Here is a 15,173-nt window from a genome sequence, read left to right on the forward strand (position 1 = left end):
GCAGAAGCAGCCCAGCCACACGGAAGGACAGTGGCACTGAGGACCCTCACTGAAGGGGCAACTAGGCAACCTGGTCACAATGGGGTAAGACTGGGAAGCTGCCACTCTCCAATGCACAAGAGGCCAGGAGGCTAAAACAAACCCGAAAACACACCAAACGGGGCACAGGAGCAGCTGAGACTTCCAGACCCCTTGTCAGTTGGAGGTACTTCTCATCTTGTCATTGGGGCCTGGCGCTCAGGGGCAAAGCCTTCCCGGGCAGACGTCGCCATGGTCAGCCACGCCGGAGCCGAGGTGGGGGAACCGACAAGCCTCCTTCCAAGGCCCTTCATCGCCTCGCCCCAAACCATCTCCCACCCGTCATCCCATTTCAGATGCCACCTGCAACAGCACAGATGCTGAAGAGCAACAGTCTCTCCAATCCTCCCTCCTTTGCAGGCTGTTTCTTCTTCCCGAAGGACTCGGCCCCTCATCTGCCTGGAAAATTCCCCCTGTTCTTCATGCCCCTTCACACGTCGCCCTGGTCAGAAACTCTTCTCTGATTCCTTTGAGTTTGCTGCCCTCCACTTTGGTGTCCTATCAAGCACAGCCAACACATTATTGTTTTTACTATTTTGTTATTATTATGAATTATTATCACCATCACCTCCATCATTTAACAGGTGCTTACTAGGTGTCAGGGACTGTAATAAATGCTTTAGATGGATTTTTCTTTAACATCTATAGTTACTATCTTCCTCCATTTTACAGAGGAGGAAAGTGAGATTCGTAGGGTTTTAAGTATTAGCCTAAGATCACAGAGCTACTAACCAAATTCAAATACAGTTTGTTCTGACTCAAAAACCCATGATCTTTCCAATAAAATACCTTAATCACATTTGTTCATGTCTTTTGCCTCTAACAGCAAATAACTAACTTAAAAATAAAGACCACGTTTTCCTCATTTTTGTACACCCAGCATAAACTTGGCATATAACTGATGCTCTCTAACTATTTAATACATGAATGAATGAATGCATGAATGACCAGCATCCATTCCAGTCCCTCAGGAACTAGAATATCAACTGTGGCACAGAACCAGTAATACAATGTTAAACTGTCCTTATGTCACATTAGACTAAGGTCCACTAAATGGCTCATATCGTCCAGAATAAGGGACAGAGTAGAAGAAAGTTAAGTAAAGATTATGGTTCAAGGACCCAGGCAAGTCAACACAGTATATTTTTTAGTAAATGGATTTAATTGGTCAAACAAATGGTTATTTTTAAAACAGGTAGTCTAGTTCAACCTCTTTTCAAAATAACTGTCTTAATTACTTCACCTTTTTCTTCCAGCCTAAATGAATACAATACCACAGACATCTCTTACACACTCGCTGTGGGGGAGGCAGGGAGAAGCATGCGACAAATCTCATGAGCTACCAGGTTAATTTGAACTCCTTTTCCCTGAAGGAGGTTACAGTCTCCTTGAATGTACACACAGGTGGGGAAAAAAGGCGTAGGACACAGACTCCTGTTCTCAAATCCTCCAAAAGTTTCCCCTATCACTCAAGAGTAAAAGCCACAGTCCTGGTAACAATTTAAAAGCTGCTGCATCACTGACACCCACTCCCTCTCTGACCTCATCTACTATTCACACCGCACCCCAACCCCTCGAGCCACGCAGCCTCTTTGCCCGTCCCTCTCAAGGAGGCTTTCTCTGATCCTTCCCCACTTCACAGGCCATCTCCCCCCTTTCATGCTCTATTTTTCTCTATAGCATTTAGGACCATCTAACATTCTATTTCACTTATTCATTTTGTTTATTGTCTCCCCTTCCATTCTCCCACAGAATGTAAGCTTCATGAGCATGGATATTCCTGTTGGGTTTAGTCTCTGCTGTATTCTCAGCACCTAGATCTGTGCCTAACACATAGGAGGTATTGAATATATTGTTTTTGTAGGAAAGAATGAGTGAACCTTAGTTAGCTTTAGGCAATGACCTACCTGTTCATGGTATCTACTTTGGTGTCCATATTTCTAAATCACATTAGCATCACAAATTAAAATGCAACTTAAAAAGTTTTCACTTGGAATTGATCAATGATGACAGTTCTTTTCATTGTCATTTCCTGAAATGTCTTACTATAACCATTGTCTAAAAGTGTAATTGTGGGGCTTCCTTGGTGGCGCAGTGGTTAAGAATCCGCCTTCCAATGCAGGGCACGTGGGTTCGATTCCTGGTCAGGAAACTAGATCTCACACACATGCCACAATTAAGGAGCCCACCAGGCGCAACTAAGGAGCACATGTGCCACAACTAAAGGAGCCGGCAAGCCACAACTAAGGAGTCCTCGAGCCTCAACTAAGGAGCCTGCCTTCCACAACTAAGACCCAGCGCAACCAAAATAAATAAATAAATATTTTTTAAAAAGGGTCTTAGTTCTAAATTATTTTAAAATATTAACGAAAGGGGTTTTTGTTGTTCAGATCATTAGAATGAGATCATTAAACCATAGTTAATTGTGAATCACCAACACTAATAACATTTATCAACTTAAAAATATAATCCAAACGGCCAACAATTTAAAAGCATTTATAATTAGTTTTCAAGTGTTATATCCTTTTTTCTCTCCCTCTAGTGGTTGCTTTTTCTTCCTAATTATATTTCCTTGAGGTTTTGAGATTAAAGGCTCTGCACACATACCAGCATTAGCAGAAAGAATGTCAGATTATGATTTAAAGGGGGGAAAATGGTCATGTATGCCACAAAGATAATCTGTAAGATGGTAGTACCTTCAGTTCATCAAAAGAAGCCATGTACAAGATTAAACTTATCCTGTCTCCATCTAATTACCTCACATGGAGGTCAACTTCAAAAAACCTCCTAAAACTATCTAGAGAATGGCAATCAGTGAGGCTTATCAACAAAGCACATTCATGTTATAATATAAACCTCTTTCAATTTCAAAAATTGATGGTTAAGAGCTCTTCAGCAGTGGCATTTGATTCCACATTAGTCTGCAGTATGCCAGAGAAAAACAAAGACCCATCATCCTGAACCTTCTATTTACAGACCCACACCAAACTGCGCAACAAAACATTCTTAAGGAAATTGCTACTGTTACTGTGTACTTCCCATAAATGTAAACAGGTTTCTTTTTTTCATTTCTAAATATAAAGATAGAAACATAGCAGATAAATACTACATTTTAGTGTAGTGCTTTTTCTCCATAAAATAATATTTGAAAACAGTAAGCATGTATAACCAAAAGAACAAGTGAAAATAACCCCAGAAGTTAAAGATCAATCCATCAAAGCAATTCTTTTCTAATATTCTACTTATGAATTTGTAAAGCTGGCATAAACAACTGCAAACAGAATAGAGCAACAAAACAGACACAACAAAGGAGACAAATAACGTTTAAAGGAAACTTCAAACAACCCTGAAGGATCGAAAATTATATACTTTTAGCATTCATCTTAATTGTCTAACATAGTTAAGTTTTTCTGATTTTTTTGTTTTTTTTAACATCTTTATTGGAGTATAATTGCTTTACAATGGTGTGTTAGTTTCTGCTTTATAACAAAGTGTATCAGCTATACATACACATATATCCCCATATCTCCTCCCTCTTGCGTCTCCCTCCCACCCTCCCTATCCCACCCCTCTAGGTGGTCACAAAGCACCGACCTGATCTCCCTGTGCTATGCGGCTGCTTCCCACTAGCTATCTATTTTACGTTTTAACATAGTTAAGTTTTTGATGACATTTGTTGGTTTTCTGAAAGGCTTTCCCAAGTGTCTTCATTTATAGAAAACAGAGAAGTAAAAAGACTGTGCCACTGAGGTTTACATACCTCATGGCTCATGACTTCCCAGCTTTTCTTACCAAACACTTCTATTCCTATGGAGTCATTTACTCCTAGAGTTGGAAGTTTCTAGGAGAGAGGCTCTCAGCCCTAGCTGCACCTATGAGGGGAGTGGGGTTAATATACTGAAGCCCCTCTCCACCTCCAACGACTGTTTGAACTGTCTCAGGGTGGGGTCCAGGCAGCAGTAGTTTTATAAATCACCCAGCTGATCCTAATGAGTAATCTGTATTGAAAGTCACCTCTTCAAAAAGAAGACCTCAGAGGGATCTAGGCTCTGCACAAATACTTCTGAGGTCCAGTTCCAAAATCTCATTTGAAGAGTCTAAAGGCAATACACTACTTTATGGATGGTCATTTTTCAAATGAATGGTGATATTTTTTTAATTTTCCTTTTTTTATTAAGGTATAATTGATTTACAATATTATATTAGTTCTCAGGTGTATAACATAGTGATTCAAAACTTTTATAGATTATACTCCATTTAAAGTTATTATAAAATATTGGCTATATTCCCTTTGCTGTACAATATATTCTTATAGCTTATTTATTTTATACATAGTAGTTTGTACTTCTTAATCCCTATCCCTGTCTTGTCCCTCCCCACTTCCTTCTCTCCACTAGTAACCACTAGTTTGTACTCCATACCTGTGAGTCTGTTTCTGTTTTGATACATTCATTCATTTATTTTATTTTTTAGATTCCACATATAAATGATAACATTCAGTATCTGTCCTTCTCTGTCTGACTTATTTCACTAAGCATAATACCCTGATTCAGGTCCATCCATGTTCTTGCAAACAGCAAAATTTCATTCTTTTTTATGGCTGAGTAGTATTCCATTGTACCACATCTTCTTTATATGAATGGTTATTTTTACAGGGCATTGTCACCCACCATTTCCCCTAACAGCTACAAACAGAGTTCCACAATCTTTGTACTTGTCCCGCTTCCTAAAAAATCACTTCCCTCAATCTCCACATGACTGGCTTGTTCTCATCATTCAGGTCTGGGCTCAAACGTCAGCTCCTGGGAGAGGCTTTTCCTGATCATGCTTTCCCCAGCCAGCCCCCATCTCTTCAGTCATGGCATTTCTCACATCTGACGTGCGTGTGTGCTTCCTGACTATCTCCCCGTAAGCTCCATTCAGGCAGCTCCATCTTGTCTGTCTTGCTCAACCTTTTATCTTCAGCAAGCAGCATAGTGTCAACATAGTAGCCACTCAGAAAAACTTTTGAATGAATAAATGTAACAGAACAAGAAGTAACGGACATGCATCTGATGAAGGTGGTGTTTAAAAAAAAAGAAGTAATGGACAATCTAAAGAAAAAAAAATTCTGATTGGTATATAATGTAAAATAGTTGACAATGCAGATTAAAAATACTGGACTAATAAAAATTATGGGTGGTTTTAATTTTCTTCATACCTTTGTGTACTTTATTGTCTTCAATAAAAGTAAATTATCTTTACAATTACAACCAAAATAGTATAATAATAAAAATAATTTTTTATGAAAAGTTATAAACAAAAAAACTCAACTATCACAGGGCAAAGATGGGCTAACGTAATGAGGCCCAACTCCCTGCATCATCCTGGCTTCTCCCCAAGACCCAGCATGGACAGGATGTGGCCACACTGCAGGACCAGCTCTTGCCGGCCCTGGAAACCAGCCACCTAGTATGGTGTCCACGTAGGTCTGACACCAGCCAAGTAGACAAGGAATCAAAATCGCTTCCAGTTCACCCATAAAACTTCCCATCTTTTCCCTTGGTATATCACAGGCCTGCCATGGGGCAACCAAACAAATCCCATCAGTTTCTTTCACACACACCTACACTAGTTTTCTCTCTCACGGGGCCACCCAAGCTATCCTGAGGGCAGACCCTGGGCCACCTCCCCACCGCTCGTGGTCTCCAGTGCCGACCATACTCCCTGAGGCTCTCTGGTCTTTTTCCCTAATCAGTCCCATTTGCTTCACGCTTGAAATGCCAGTGCCTTAAAAATACAGCCCTGTCCTAAAAATATCTGCATTTTGAAAGGATACACTATTAAATAAAAAATGTCACATTACAGAGTAATACATACAGCATGAGTCTATTTTTATAAAAACTAAAGAGTAAGAACAAAAAAGAAGCCTGCATATGGATTCACATGTTTAAAGTTATTTAAAACAAGTATAAGAGAATACTCACCAAAGTATTAGCAATAGAGACAGAACTGGGAGGAGAGGAAGGTGAAACTATTTATTTGTCTATGCTTTTATCCAACTGGGATTGTTGCCACAAATTGTCATAATTACACAATGGGTTTTTTTTTGTTTTTTTTTTTTTGCTGTACGCCGGCCTCTCACTGCTGTGGCCGCTCCCGTTGCGGAGCACAGGCTCCGGACTCGCAGGCTCAGCGGCCATGGCTCACGGGCCCAGCCGCGGGGCACGAACCCGTGTCCCCTGCATCGGCAGGCGGACTCTCAACCACTGCGCCACCAGGGAAGCCCCACAGTGGTAATTTTTAAAGGGCAATCAAACTCTTGCGGCCAAAAAAAGAAAGAAAAAAGTAAAAGTGGTAATGTACTCTCAAGTATCAGTCAGTGGGGGGTGAATGCTGTTGCTCCCAGCACCCCTAACCCTAGCGTTCTGCAAGGGCTGGTTTTCCTCACTGTGCCAGGCCAGCTTCTTGCCCATTGTTTATGAGTTTATACATCTCTCAATTCAGAATGCAAACGGGCTTCCCTGGTGGCACAGTGGTTAAGAATCCGCCTGCCAATTCAGGGGACATGGGTTCAAGCCCCGGTTCGGGAAGATCCCACATGCCACGGAGCAACTAAGTCCGTGCACCACAACTACTGAGCCTGCACTCTAGAGCCCGCGAGCCGCAACTACTGAAGCCCGCATGCCTAGAGCCCATGCTCCACAACAAGAGAAGCCACCGCAATGAGAAGCCCGCGCACCGCAAGGAAGAGTAGCCCCCGGTCACCGCAAATGAAAGCCCGAGCACAGCAACGAAAACCCAACAGAGCCAAAAATAAATAAATAAATAAATAAATAATAAAAAAGAAAAAAGAATGCAGTCAAACTAACTGTGAAAACATCATTAAACTGTTCATATATTCCATATGCTGGAAATTAGGTTTGAATAAAATGACAACCAATTGCACAAATTATTCATTTGTTTTATTAAACTGAGAGTTGAGTATTTTATCATGCAACTTATGCCTCCCCTAAAAAGAAAACATGAACTTAAAAACCTCATGTAACTCAGGCATCGACTTTACCCTCTGAAACTGCTCTTTCCCCCTAGAACTTTCCTTTGTGAATGGAACCACCTTCTAATCCATCCTGATATTCTCAAATCTACTCTCTTCCTCACATTCCACACCCAGTCACATCCAACACCGCGTTCCACCCTACACCTCCTAAACAGCCCTCAGGTTTGTCCTCCCCTCACTACCCCTACTGCCCCTGCACAGCTCCAATCCACCCTCTACAACCAATACCATGACCTTCTAAACTGCATGTTGACTGAGGTGTTTGAGCATCTCAGGGTAGTAAGGTGCAAAGAAAGTGGGCTTCTTCCTGAACCAGGTTTCACCACTTAGCTTTGTGGCCTTGAGAAGGACCCATAGCCTCTCTAAGACCAAGTTTTCTCTTCTGTATGATGCAAGCCATATCTACCTTGCAAAAGGATTGCTATAAGAATTACAGATAAGGCATGCAAAGTGCCTAGTCCTAAATGGGGCTGTATACATAGTTCAATGCTTTATTGCTTTAATTATTTTCTTATCTGTAAAAAAAGGCAATAAGCCTCTGAGTTACTTTGAAGATTAAATGAGATAAAATGTAAGGCACCAAACACAGTTACTGTTTCCTTTCATTTCCTTTTAATGGTTCCCCATCCCCAAGACAAAATACGGCCACTGCCACTTTTCCAATTTCATCTCCTGCTACTTCTCCTTTAGCATAATGAAATTTTTTTGTATGTTTTTTTTTGGCCATGCCATGCGGCATGCGGGATCTTCCCCGACCAGGGATCAAACCTGTGTCCCCTGCATTTGGGAGCACAGAGTCTTAATCACTGGAGAGCCAGGGAAGTCTAGCATAATGAATTAGGTGCACAGTCAGACTATGCACCTCTTCATGCCCTTCTCTGCTTCAAAGCCATGTTTACAGGTAAAATCTTAAGTGTAAGAAAGTCTTTTCTATATATTTCAACATGCAAGTTAATTATCATATTTTCAAATTTGGAATGCAATATCCATAAAGTACAAGTGTATTTACTGGGAAGATAGGGAAGAATATTTGTAAGCATGAAATTCTGAAAAAAATCTTCAAACTATGGCTGCTGTACATGTTCATGCAAATATGATTAATGTGATGAGAGATTATAAAATCTTGCTAAATGGTATCTGAGAAATAACTTTGCCAGGGATGAAATCTTGAGTTGAAATAAAAAGGAAAAATGGTACAAGTTAGAGAAACTGGGTCAAAAAAAAATATGATTAAAGTGACTATGTTTGCCTGTTGAGGTTGCTTATAAACACTTTCCAAAAGTATATGTCCATATACTTTAGATGTTTTAATTAATTTGATAATAAATGTGATAAGTATAACATGTCTTCTTTAAAAACAACAAGAGATAAAAATACTAGCTTAGATAAATAAATTCAATATTAACTTTCTCTATGTTTATTCATAGACTGGAAAAGAAATATGGGGTTTTTTTCCCATATGATTTTATGATTTAGAATTTACAAAGAGAAGAGAAACTAACAATCTTTCTAAGCATAAGAGGAAAAAAATTAGTTCTGTTTAAAGATGAATTCAGGTAGTTAAATGGCTTTTGTCAGGTCCCTAATGTGACAATCTCTAAAAGTATGTAAGTTCAGTGTTTATTTCTTGAATGATTTAACTATAGTCCTGAAAAAGCATCAAGTTGGCTCTAAGAGGAAAAGCTGCTCTGTGTCCACAAAGTGCTTCCTCAGCAGCTGGTGTCTATCCTTAGTGTCAGGTTGAGAAAATGAGCAAGAAAATGAGTTGAAGATTCTTAGTAGACAGTCCATTGTATCCCAGCTGCAAAACTTTTCTAAAGTTGTCACATGGACATGTTTTCTAAAATGTTACCAGGAATGCTGAATCATTTCTTTCTAAGGGGATCTTTTAAAGCTTTCCTACATTTTAAATTTAAAACATTTTTAAAGGAAAAAAACAAAAAACAAAACAAAACAAACACCTTAAATTCTAGGTTGTTTTTTTTTTTTTAATGAATGTTTATTTTTAAGTTTCAAGTTACTGTAGAGCCATGACTCTTCTTCAAACACTATTTTGGCCTGGGTGACAGGCACACTGCTGATTTACACACATCCCAAACATACAATCAGCCAGGCCCTGAACATAACTGGGCATGGGTGCCCCCCAGGCCACTGAAAAGCAAGCATTATTCATGAAATCATAAAGCCGTGATTAAGTATTCTAGTGGACATGTGCTTTGTCCAGCTCCCCAAAGATAATGAAAAGCAGAACATTATGATGATGTCAGAAGTCATTCTTTTCACATCATTAGTACTTTCCTTTCAACTGTGTTCTTTCAGAATTACAGTAGTCATGTAGGCACAGGGCAGAGCCCTAATGATACGAGGCCAAGCCAAAGAGCAATCCAGACTTAGGGAAGAAAATAACTAGAAAAAAATTAATGAATTCATCATCTTGATTCTACACATCTTCAGCAATACTGCTCACCTGCATTACTGTCAGAGCTGTATACAGCCTGGGAAAGAGGGCAGCAGCATTGCTGGGTACTGACTCTTGAAAACAACATGACCTTAAAGACAGCCGTGTCACGACACTGCAAATTACTAACGTCCAGCTCGGACTTAGCACAGTATTTTTCTGTTGACATTCCCATAAACTGGTCCAATTACTTTTAAATGAATCATATCTGTTGAAACAGCCTGGAAGTAAACCAAAGATTTTATACTTGGTTTTATAGTATAGAGCAAGAACATCATTTCCTATATATACCTGCAAATGAACAAAACTTCCTTCTGAAAAATCAGAGCACTAACAAAACACGTTTTTCAAAAATGGCTTCTATATGATATCATCACTGCAATATCTTAGTTCGCACAATTATTTTGGATTTACTTTTCAAACAGGAAACATTACTGAGACTGATTTAGCTCATTTAAATAATACTCCCAACTAAAGTATACATCATGTTTAAAGGATCAAAATCACAGGTCTCACTATCAAATAATCAATATAATGATTTTTTATTACCTTAAAATACATTTTTATATAATAGTATAAGCCAGTTCATTGGGAACATAAAATTAAATTATACTTATGCTAAATGCAACTCAAAATACATATGTAAACAAGTATCATTTGGCGAAAATAATCCTGATAAACTTTTATTAACCTCCTGCTGTACAGAACAAAATACACCTCACTGTTTTATAGAAAAAAATTATAATTGGTATTTGCATTATTCTCTATTAATAAAACACTGTTACACTATTCTTACGAAACATTTTTTGTCATTTTTCCTATTACTGCTGATGAAAGTAATACAGGTAGTGTTTAATACTAATCACTTCCTATACTTCTCAATTTTCTTAGTCTTTCTCCAACACTAACCAATATGGACTAGTGAATGCTTGAAAGTATATCTTCTTCCAGTATAAATTTATCCTTTCATAAGATACTTATTGTATGCTCACTATGTGCTGGGCTTTGTGTTAAAGACTTTGGATGCAATATAAATTAAGACAGATTCCTTGCCTTAAGAGCTCATGGTCCAGTGAAGGCAAAAGACAATTGCATTAAGGTTTACTATGCACGATGAATACAATGACACAGAAAAACCCTAGTAGGGTTATTTGAATCAAGCAGGAAGGTCAGTTAACAGTTATAGTCCATTTCATTAAATTAAGTCTACCACCTTTATCAAGGAGGTGGTAGCTAACACTGCCTGGTTTGCACTTCCTTGTCTTGGTAAAGCAGTGTTGATAAGTGTAAACAACAACAAAACATCTCTGAAAATTACCATCACCTTCCTGACTTCATAAGGTTTAGCATCACTGAATTTAAACATATCAGCTTAAGACCTAATCTAAGTTGGAAAATACCATTAAGTCCAGCTGTAGTTAATAGACGTGTACATGGTAAAACAAAACAAAACAAAACAACAACAAAAACAACAACAAAATGAACTAGAAATGTACAGCCTAACGCACAAAAAATCAGATTTCTAGTTGGGGTTTTTACCATATGTTTATTTTCTGGCATCTAGGCATCAGAATAAAAATAAGACATACCTGAAACTATAAATGCTTACCATATTATGTACTAAATTAGAAGGTAAATTGATTAGATCTGTCATAAATCATGTTTTTTAAATGTAATACACAAAACAAGACACCCCTTGAAAAACTGTTTGAGTACATTATAAGAATAAAAACGTGTTTGATTAACATTACATAGCAAATTAGAAATAATATTTTAAATGCCAATATGCACCTAAAAATAAAGACATGCCACATAGAAAAGCGGTGTGTACATTTACATTTATGCTACCCATAGTACCCCAGGAACTGGGTAAAAGAGACTGAGTTCCTTCAACAATATGTATATTCTTCTAAATTTTTGATATTCACTACTTATTTTCTTCTAATACATTAGCCAGTCTTTAAAAGAAGCCAAATACCAAAAGATCAAAGAGGACAAGTGTTATATATACATGGCCCATTTGTGACATTCTGGTTTTATACATACAGTCATTTCAAACAGAAGAGCCTTACGTGAAATGCACGGCTACCCACTCATCTGATATATACCATTCTTTCACACCATTTGTAGGGGAATTAAATTTTCCCTGTTCAGGGTGACCTTATAAGACTTTGGGCATGGCCCACCCTCACTCAGAGGTGAAATCAAGGCAGCAGCAACACCCAGCAGTAGAGTTGTTTTTCTCCTGCTGCCGGATGCCAAGAATAACCAAAGACAAGGAGAATGAAGATTGCTCAAGTCTTTGTCAAACGGGATTGGCAAGGAGTTCTCCTAATAACAGTTCCCAATCTCATCAAGGAGTGATTATGTTCAGCAGAAGGCTGAGGTACCATAGGTTCCACAACCTGAAACCGTGGGTCCTCAACACAAACCCACTCATCGACTTTGTGGATTATGGGATTGTTACTGAAACCTGGACGTGATATAACAGCAGTTTTGAGAAGTTTGATTTACGCATTCCAACCCAGCTGAATGTTGCCTTAGAGTGCTGAGGCTTGAGGACTCTTATGAATCTCCCTCCCGCACAGCCTGAACAGCCATCGCCTCCCAAATTCCAGCTTATACATTCATTTCCTGGGCAATTTCTCCCTTGGGGGTAAAACAATGGACTCTTTCAATCTTCTCTTATCTACAAAGAGCTCTAAGAGGAAGAAACAGTCCTTTCAATAGCATCCTTTCCGACTTCTTAATAAATGATGAGTGGGAGTTGAGGGAGGGGGACCGGGCCGAGCAGGGAAGAGGTGACAGGCAACTCACCTCTTTCAGCTGCTCCAGCTCCTGTCTGAGGCTGTCATACTCAGCCTCCAGCTCGTCATACTGCTGTTTGAGGGTCAGCTTCTCTTCCAGTACCACCAGCCCGTACTCGGCCGCCTGGATCTTCTCGTGGGTCGTCTCCGTGAGCTCCTTGGTCAGCCTCTCTATCTCGGTCTTATAATGGTCCACAGTCTGCAATACCTCTTCCGCGGCCATAGCCCCGGCGGATGGAGGCAGGAGGGGGTAACGGGGTATGGGAGATGGATGCAAAGCAGGCGGGGGAAGGGAAAAGGAACTAAGGAGGGAAGGATGAAAATGGAAAAGAAACGTGTGGCTGGATGTACGAGCAGAGCAATGCCCCGGTTGCCCCTCCGGCAGCCGCGGCTACACCGCCTGAGAAACCGGCGAGAAATGCAACATGGAGAATGCAGGGGAGAGGATCAGGGGCGAGGCGGCAGCTGCTGCGGCATGTGTCCTCCGGGCCGGCCCCTGCGTGCGGTCAACAGCCGTGCGGCATGGTCAGGCTGCGGCGGCCGGAGGCGGCGAGGGGCTCCGATTCTGCTTATTCAGAGACGCACGGCCGCCATGTCTCCGGGCAGCGTCACTGCAGTCTCCTCGGGCCCCGCGCCCCGGCTCGCCGCGCCCGCCCGCTCCACCTGCTCCGTCCGGCCGCGCTGCAGCGGGTGCGGAATGATGCAGCGTCGGCCCTCTCCCTCCCTCCGCGCCTGGCCAGGGCTCCGAACGGGGGGCGGGGAGGCGGACGGAGTCGGCGCGGGGGGAGGGGGAGGGACCAGACGGAAACCTCCGGAGGCGCCTCCCGCCGGGCTGCACCGCGAGTGCGCGGGACCGATGCCGAGTCGGCCGGACGCGCGCGGGGAGGGGCCCCGCGCGCGGGGAGGGACCCCCAGCCAGGCCTGGCCTGCCCCGCCCGGCTCGCCGCCGGCAGGAGTTCCTCCCAGGGCTTTGCCCGGGTGGGCGTCTAGCCCCCGGAGAATGGCTTAGGCGCCCGGCTCTCTCACTGCGACGTGAGCCCAAGCTCAGGAAGCTGCCTGGAATCGGCGCCTTGCTCAAAGAGAAGCAAACAGTAACTAACGCGCTCGGGGCCCGCGCATCCTCCTTCTCACCCCCTGGGCTCGCGGCATCCTTCCCTGGCCTTCTGCACCCAAACACTGTGCTTCCAAAGCCTTCCAGACGCCCCCGCCCAACGCTCCCGCTTCCGCCCCTTCCGCCTCCTTCCTCTTCCCATCTCTCCCCTCCTTTCCCTACATGGCCTGGTTCGCCTCACGCTCTCTCCAAATAACCTTATTACAGGACAGTCTTTGCTAAAGATTGCTTGCCCTCACCCAAGCTTTCTGTGCCCAGCTTATCACAACATCACTACTCAGAAAAAGATCTCTATAATACATGCACCCAGAAGTCTCTGGGTACAATTATTTCTTGCCCCAGTAGTTCTATTCTACGGATTCTTCAATAAAGGAAAACTGCATGAAATTCCCTCTATACAGTATCAACAGTACCCTACAATAAATATTCTTAAAATAATAAGAGCTAATAGTTCTGTAGCCCACGTGCTAAACTTTCTTCAAAGTATGGTACATGAAGTTTCTCCCATCCTAACAGCAACTCTTTGAGGTAGGAACCGTTATCCTCAATTTACAGGTGGTGAAAGAAAGGCACAGGAAAGTTGAACGACTTGCCCAAAGTCAGGCAACTCTTAACTGGAGAAGCCAAAATTTAACCATAACTCCACAGCCATAACCTGAATCATTATGTTGGCTTCACCTTCACTCAACAAAACCAATAACTACATATTATATGCTCATAAAATGACCACTTTAATCAATGCAAAGAGTGATGATGAAGAGTCACAAAAGGAGATGAAGGCAAAGTCAGAATGAAAGAGAGTAAAGAATGAAGAAGAGATGAGAATAGAGAACAACCAAGAAGAAAGGAAGCAATAGGAGCAGAAAAAGAGCTATTTCTGTGTAACTAATAGGCTGTGGGATCGATAGATCAAGGATCTGACCAGTTCCTTCCCTGTCTCCTGGTGGCACTTGTCACAGAGCTGTTTCTCAGTGGCCAAGAGGTGTTCAAACACACACACACACACGCTCTTTCTGAGTTAGAATGCAGGACTCTCCCATCGTTGTGTCCAGGGTAAAGGGAAAAAAAAAAAAAAAATGGTTGGTGGTGTGGAAGAGCAAATGACAGTGTCCTTACAAAGCCTTGACTAATAGGTTCTCTGGATGTGATTTTCACCGTCTCTGAAAACAGACAAAAAAAGGTTCCTTCCACGTGCTCACAATTACAACAGAATTTTCTCTTGTGATTGATTAAAAAGAGAGAGAGAGAAGGGAAGGGAAGGGAAAGGGGGAAAGGAAGAAAGAAAACACTTGAAACTTTGGACCACCATGAATTCCATTCCACCTGTGCAGCCTTGCCCTCATTACAGTTGAGAAGCCCCTCCCCATCCCTGTGTGCTCCTATAGTGCCCATTCTCTGTCACAGTGATGAATGACCATGAACTGCTGAAGAGAGAGGAAGCCTGTAATTGCAGTTAGCTAAAACTGTCTTCTTCCCAGGATGCCCTGGAGGTCCCTCACTCCACAAAGTATAAGCATAGCCCTTCAAAGGCGTCATAACACTTGGAGTAGATTGCTTGTGTTTCCCCTTCCTTTGGATAGAACTAAGAATGGAGTTTTCTTCTGTGACTTTTCTTTTTCTGAGTTTCCATTGCCACCCATTCCCTATGCTCCATCCTGCCCCATTTTTCTGATTGATATA

The 15,173-nt window shown here is 41.6% G+C and overlaps 1 protein-coding gene across 10 annotated transcripts in view; it reads right to left on the bottom strand.

Moving 5' to 3' along the window:
* BICD1 (BICD cargo adaptor 1) overlaps positions 1–12,605 on the bottom strand; it is a gene marked incomplete at both ends in the record, with an annotated part of 207,485 nt that extends 194,880 nt beyond the window's left edge. For all 10 annotated transcript variants that reach the window (XM_079715428.1, XM_079715426.1, XM_079715427.1 and 7 more), the window contains one exon: positions 12,393–12,605. In XM_079715428.1, the coding sequence (XP_079571554.1) occupies positions 12,393–12,605 (213 nt within the window). The remainder of the gene's footprint in view (positions 1–12,392) is intronic.
* Between the last annotated feature and the right edge of the window lie 2,568 nt (positions 12,606–15,173).

This window comes from Hyperoodon ampullatus (genome assembly GCF_949752795.1).
Source record: "Hyperoodon ampullatus genome assembly, chromosome: 11".
Taxonomy (NCBI): domain Eukaryota; kingdom Metazoa; phylum Chordata; class Mammalia; order Artiodactyla; family Ziphiidae; genus Hyperoodon; species Hyperoodon ampullatus.